Genomic DNA, 7,203 nt, shown 5'->3' with positions numbered 1-7,203 from the left:
AGCTTGATTTGAGTCTTTTATTTCTCCTGTGAGATGAATTACTAGCATGTGGAGTTCTCTTTAATCTGCTTAAGAGGGCAAAACAACAGGAGGATTCTCATATTGCAAAATCTCATTACACCAATAGGTCCTAAATGGGCTGTTGCACGACTCTTCACTTTTTTTTCTTTTTTAGGTCAAGGCAGACCTTAAAGCTCCGGTTTGCACTGCACACATGCAGGCGCGTTGACATAGTTTCCATACCTGACTGTCACACACAGCTGGAGCGGGTGTTTGGAGGCTGCAGAGCCAGCAGGTGGTACTATACAGCCGGCTGTTGAATGCGAACAGCCGGCCGGATGAAGAGCCAACAACTGAAGGGGAGAACAGAGGTTTGGCCGTACAGGATAAGCAGTGAAAGACGAGGAAACAAAGAGGTCCCGTGTTCTGTGGCAGGACGAAGATGGACTCGGAGCAGCCCGCGGTCACTTCAGCCATTGCCGTCCGCAGCAGCTCTGCTCTCCCCGGCTTCTGACTCTGCGAGCTGCTCGGGGCAGGACGGTGCCACTTGGCGGGCTGCAGCAGGCGGAGTGCAGCGCCTTGCGGTGAAACCTCCCCCCCCTGGAGAATAAAGCAAGAATAAAGCATCTGGTAGCTGTGACTGAAAGGAAGAGGAGACCAACTGGGACAGCAGCAGCAGTTTCAGGACGCAAAAATATTGATAGATAACAGACTCGACGAGGTTTTACACCGAAATGGGGTAAGCGCCTCTCTATCCACGACACAGATTTAACTAGACTTTAAGTAAGAATTAAGAGCGGGGAAAAATGTTAAACTACAGGGACAAACTTTTATGATTATTCTGGGGTTTTTTTTCTGGTATAATTTTTTATTAAAGTAATTTACGTTAACAGTTGTCTAACCAATCCTCAGTCTTTTCTTTTACAGAAAAGAAGTCTTGGTGATCTTCTAAGATGTTTCCTCACCACAGAGAAAGGTATGGCCATCTACCAGCTTGTCCTTTAATATTTATTTATTTATTTATCTATTTAGATTTCTTGTACTTGCATGTGACATTGGGATGGCAGACACTTTACATAAATCTAACACAAATACTTTGAGATCTTGTTATCAGATCAGGGGGACTTAAGCTTTGATTTAAAGCAATCATTTGTAGTGAGTTTAAAACTGTAGTAGTAAGGCTGCATATGAACATTTATCACTGCTCTGCTGATGTTGGCTGTGGAGCACATCTGGAGCAGCGCTCTGGTTTCATTTCAGACTTAATGAATCTGTTAAATTAAGACATATTGTTATGTAGTCCCATGTGGCCCCAGCTTAGTTTATTTAAAACCATTTTCAGCTGATTGGGAGGAGAAGCATAGATTCTGGGGCCATCCTAGGGGAGCAGGTGTTACCATGACAAAATCCTACTTTCACTCACGTTAATGTAGATATTTCCTATTGCTGCCTCACTCCCTTTTTTATTAATCAGACTGTGTAGTGTTTAACATTTCTCTTAGAAGATTTAGATCAAAAGAAACCAGGTGAAACAGATTTTAGATATTGTAGTTAGTGACAGAGGTCAGAGCTACGCCTCAGGATGAACACACTAATTCCTGTCTAATCACTCCCAGGCTTTGTTATCATGCTTAGAGACCTCCATTAAGTAGGCCACCCCCTCTACTGAGGATGAAGGTCAAGTAATTGAATTGTTCTGCTGTTCAGTTAACAGACTATACAGAGGGGGAAATAATTATTCGATCCCCTGGTGAATCACTTCATTCGACAAGAAAAGTAAACATCACATACAAGTTATAATTGATTTGCAGATCAGTGAGTGAAATTCTTGACTGCTGCTATGCAGCTTGATGCTTCAGCTCCCTCCAACCGTTTTCTGTAAGATTGAGGTCTGGAGCCTGGCTGCACCACTTTATGACCTCTTCTTTAGCCACTCCTTTGGTGCTTTGGCAGTATTCACAGTTTCATGGTACATGGCCCCGTCTGTTTCCACCTCTGTGCTTGTCTGTAGAGGATGGTGTTCTTTTAGTCGAACTCAGCATTTCTCTTCCAAAGAGCTCGATATTGGTTTTCTCGCAAACCTTCTCTAAATCGAGATTGTGACTGGCAAACTGAAGACAGAGGTGTGCACGTGCCTTCTTGAGAAGGGGAACTTGCAGGTGCTGCAATATTTCAATGTATTGCAGCATCCTGTGTTACCAATGGTGTTCTTGGTGACTGCAGTTCCAGCTGCCTTCAGATCGTTAACAATCTCTTCCCGTGGAGCTTTGGGCTGATCCACCACCTTCCTCAACAATCATCCTCACCCCATTTGTCAAAATCATGCATGCAGCTCCAGACATAAGGTTTTTGTTTCATATTTTGTCTCTGTTAAAATGCAGCTGCCATAAAAACTACACTGTTCATTTCTTTCAGCATATACATACACTAGTTTGACCACCTTTGTGTTTCAAACGTTTTCTGAGAGCGGAAACTAAACATGTTGACACAAACACGTTTGCAGCCTGTGTTTGTCCGTTTGGTTGATTCCTGGTTCGTTCTGTTTGCAAAGCGGTCCGTGTTGTTCGGTCGGATGCCAGATATTATGTGGCAGAGCTCGTCACCTCAGGCAAGGTGAAAGCGTGGCAGTGATGGGATGATATTAGAGTTAATAGCAGGTCCACCTTCACTCTTACCCATTTTATGTTCTGTGTAAAACTAGCACTTTATGATTGTTTGACATCAATGACCTTATTGACTGACTCATGGGCTTCATGGAAAATAAAGAATAACATAAATATGACAGATTATTTGATAGTCCCTTGACTTTCTGATAACTGGTTAGTAGCTTTATTCCCCCTGGGCTTAAATAATGACCTGTTTTTACCATTTTCTGCAGAGGTCACAGCGGGCTGACCTTTATGCTGTTTCCTGTCTTAATCAGGAAGCATAAAAGCCGCAGGCAGCAGAGAGTTAATGTGACTGAAAAGCAGAATTGCAGCATGGCTTATACTTAGACTGGAACATGGTTGAAAGGGTTGGGCTTCTGCTGCTGTAGTCCAGCTGCTTCAAGGTTAGATGTGTTATGCATTCAGAGATGCTCTTCTGCTCAACTTGGTTGTAATGAGTGATTATTTGAATTAATGTTGCCCCCCAGGTAGGGTCAGAATTGAAGCAGGCTGGCCATTCTCCTCTGACCTTGGCATCAACAAGCTTAGTGGATATTTTCAGACCATTCTCTGTAAACCCTAGAAATTATTGTGTGGGAAAATCCCAGTAGATCAACAGTTTCCGAAATACTCAGATCAGCCTGTCTGGCACCAACAGCAAAGTCCCTTTTTTAAGCACCTTTCTCCATTCTGATGGTCATTGTGAGCTATAGCAGGTTATCTCAACCATGTCTACATGAAATGCATCCAGAGAAACCATTGTTGGTTTTTGTATTTGCAATGAGGTCACTGCACCAAGACTAGCCAAAATAATGCAGTTCCACTGGAAATAGCTATAGTGCGTTAAAGAATGCACGTCCTTTTTTTGAACTATTTCATTATCTTACTACATAGCAGCTCTTCTGATTTGCATTTCTATACCAGTGAATGACAGAGGCGTCTTCTTGTGATACTCACTTTCACCCCTGCTGAGGAGAAAGGAGGGGTTAGCAGTGCTGCTGTTCACACCACAGGGCAGTGGCTAAACCACCTCCCGGCACCACTGACTGTGTTGCTTTGATATATTTACCTCGTATCCAGGATACATCGGAGCAAAACCTGCCAGGCGCAGATCAGAGCGTGGAGGGTGACGACTCGGGAGAGGGTTCAGAGAGTTCTAGTCAACATGCTTTGCCAGCTAACCCTGTTTGACTGGTGGATGACGCAGGAAAAATAGTGGGAGATAGCCAAAGGATGATCTGTCCCTGGATGACAGGGGAGACAGAGATGTCCTGTTATGAAAAAAAAAAAGACAGATTTGTGTTTTTCATGCAAACAAGAAAGGATTTTTAAGCAAAACGGTTTTATTAATGGACCATATTTTAATGGTTCGATGCTCATTTTATACATTTAGACTTTACATTCAGTTCCTTCAGTGCCAGTGCACATTACTTTAAGTCTGCAGAGGGATTTTTACTTTGACATTCCCTTCTCACAGCATCTAATCATCATCCCTCTGTGATTCCTCCTTCAGGGAGCAGCCGATCTTCAGCGCCCGGGCCCATGTTTTCCAAATCGACCCCACCACCAAGAGGAACTGGATACCGGCCAGCAAGCATGCTGTCACAGTGTCCTTCTTCTACGATGCTACCCGCAACGTGTATCGCATCATTAGTGTGGGCGGGACAAAGGTGAGTGCGTGGGAAATTGGTGTAGACAAAATTTTAGATTCAGCAAAGAAGAAAGATTAAAGATGGACAGGGGGAGAAACAACAAACAAATACAGATCTGCTGTCTAGAAGTAATAAGTAAAAGTTGGTGGCTTTGGAATCAAAAGGGGTTTTGAAATAATGCCACAGGTCTAAAAAAGCAAGACAAACAGCAGCTTGAGATTGAATTTTTACTCATCAACCACACTCCCACCAGAAGTCCTGTGAGGTGAAGAATTATATAACAAACTAAACCAAATCGAAGCTCAACACATCAGCAGCCAGACCATCTTTGGTCCGGGCTTGTGGATTTAGATTAGGCGGGTGGGGAGGGGACCCATCTGATCTCATCTTAGCACCTCTAGTGTGACCCACATTTCTGCTTCCCAGAAGGCAGCGCGAGGCAGCAGTTGGCCGTTCAGTAGCCCAATCCTGCCAGGGCTGGTGTCTGGCTCCACAGTAATCTTCTCTGCCACTGCTGCTCCTGCTGCTAGAATCCAGCATGTTATGTCAAGCACGTCGGCACACAAACGCAGAGCGCAGAGTTCATGTAATCATTGGTTGGAGGGGAAAGGGGTGGGGGATGCTTCTTCTTAAGCTGCCTGCAGTTCTAGTATTTTCAGTGCCATTGCTCTAACACAGGAGATGACGTAAAATAAAACAGGTTTATAAATAGGTGTGTTTTCCTTTTCTTTTTTTCTTTTTTGGGGTCATGTGTTAGGAAGGACAGAGCCAGCTTTGGCAACTTCCCAGAGAATGATGTGATAAACCTGGTAGATATGTTTTGATTGTGCAGCTGCTGCCCTTTTGGCAGAAGTGTGAGCAATTGCCGAAACAGGTCTCAAGGGAGAACATGCGTGAAAATGGCATCCTGGTAACCTCCTATTAATGTTCATGCCAAACCAACCGCTGATTTTAACAAAACCTGTTCAGTAATACAAATACAGTGGCTCAATACTCCACTTCATGGCCTTGCTACTATATCATCTATAGCTGTGGTGAGGCTCTGCTGAGGCCTATTTTCGATTTAAATGCTCCAGCATAAGTCTCTAATGTTAGTGCGCAAAGATTTACTATGAAATGTGAACCAAATGTAATAACAACATGTCCAGATGCTTGTGGAAGCATTAAAACTCTCAATCTCACTGATGGGAATAAACAAAGTGAGTAGGGACCGTGAGTGTCGGTGCTAAAGTCCAAGACCACCCCTTTCATGCCGTGGCTGATGAAACACTTAACTTTGGACCACAGAGTTAAATGCCAAGCTGGATGCCACATCCCTGACATAGCTAAAATGTGAACCCTGTTACAACATCTGCACACATCCTTTAAAGCATTCTGTTTACACACCAGTAAACAGTCTTCATATGGGGAGTTACATGGTGCATTAAACATTCAGAAGAAGGTGTGATGGGGACGTAAAGAGAGTGTGTATGGTTTGGTGGGGCACACTGGCGTACTCGACCTTCACTTTGATCTTGGTACGCTTCAGTTACTAATATCGATCTCGCTCTGCTGTGACTCCATTGGTGTGACTAAATTTGACCACAAACAAACACGTTAACACCTGCCGGGCATTACTCCCAAAACATGTCCCGCTTTATACATTCAGATATTACATTCACTTCCTTCAGTGCTCACTGTAAGTCTGCAGAGGGATTTTCCCTTTGACATGCTTTATTTACTATTTTACTTTAAGTGGAAATGTAATTTACAAAGTGAATATCATGCGGTATTTATTAGGATGGGAAAAATAGTGGAATTCAGTAGGAAAATGCATATTGAGGTGTTGTCTAGTTATTAAATAATAGATGGACTGGTACTTATATAGCACTTTTCTACTCTACTTATTCGCCTCAGTTCTTTTAAACCTAACATTCCCACTGAGGCTCAGGAGGTAGAGCGGGTTGTTTATCAACTGAAAGGTTGGTGGTTTAATTCCTGGTTACTCCAGTGTCCTCAAGTTGAAGTATCTTTGGCCAAGATACTGACATGGAGTTTTATCTACTGGGGTGTTTTAGTATAATACATACAGTGCTTAAGAGTAGAGATGTGTTTGAGTGAACGAAGCACTTTTTGTGCTCAGATAGAAGAACTGCTATATAAATATCATTACATCTGCCCAGGGATACGTCAGCAATCAGCCAGGGAACCACTTACCCCCCAGTTGGTGGATCTTCTGAGCAGCCAGAGGCACATCTGTAGAATTGGTTTTCACACCACAGCTAACTAAAGGCTTTTTTTTAATTTTTTTTTTAATTAAAACCCTTGTTTTGCAGTCACTTTTTCAAACTGAGTCTGAGTGTCGCTGTGGTGTTTTCAGTGAGAAAAGTCTCATCTTCTGGAGTAAGACTCTCTCCAAGTTTTCTCAAGGCTGTGAGGATGTCAATTTTCTGCTGCGTGTCACATCTGGTAACAGTTTCCCCTTCATCACATCCGGGCCCATCTCTGCCTGTCTTATTCTCAGTCGTTCCCGGCTGCTTCAAGGAAAGAGTTGTATCAACTCCCAGGTTTTGGAGGCATCAGCCAAGCCTCCAGCGGCTCATCACCCACTGAGCTCATCCACAATGATCTCATCTCCTGACATAAGTCATTGAATTCATCCAGCTGCTCCAAAGTTTCCTTCTTTGTCTCTTCATGCTCTTCCTCATCCGGTTCTTCTCAGCATTCCTCCAGGTCCATGAGTTGATGCATTAATTTATCGAGTTGTTCCTCCATATTCTGCCTCAATTTGTGGAGAGGTCATCTACGGTTAAAACTGCATTTTGATAACTTTCTTAGTAAAGTAAGAGTAAAATGTTACCATTCACTGGTGAAATGTGTCATAAGTTATCATAAGAAATAAAAATAATAACTTGCAGTGCCTC

The 7,203-nt window shown here is 43.2% G+C and overlaps 1 protein-coding gene and 1 pseudogene across 2 annotated transcripts in view; one reads left to right on the top strand and one right to left on the bottom strand.

Moving 5' to 3' along the window:
• The first annotated feature begins 186 nt into the window (after positions 1–186).
• LOC146687935 (homer protein homolog 3-like) overlaps positions 187–7,203 on the top strand; it is a 17,403-nt gene continuing 10,386 nt past the window's right edge. For both annotated transcript variants that reach the window (XM_085438426.1, XM_085438425.1), the window contains exons 1-3: positions 187–739; positions 928–976; positions 4,162–4,318. In XM_085438426.1, coding sequence (XP_085294552.1) covers positions 954–976; positions 4,162–4,318 — 180 coding nt within the window. In that variant the 5' untranslated portion in view covers positions 187–739; positions 928–953. The remainder of the gene's footprint in view (positions 740–927; positions 977–4,161; positions 4,319–7,203) is intronic.
• LOC146687936 (protein LZIC pseudogene) lies at positions 6,596–7,066 on the bottom strand (annotated as a pseudogene).

The sequence above is a fragment of the Copadichromis virginalis genome, linkage group LG18 (genome assembly GCF_057382275.1).
Source record: "Copadichromis virginalis isolate Kocher_CV1m ecotype Utaka linkage group LG18, C_Virginalis_male_GT1.1, whole genome shotgun sequence".
NCBI classification, from domain to species: Eukaryota; Metazoa; Chordata; class Actinopteri; order Cichliformes; family Cichlidae; genus Copadichromis; species Copadichromis virginalis.
The sequence above is the reverse complement of the archived record's forward strand: the minus strand, read 5'-3'. Positions and strand labels throughout refer to the sequence as shown.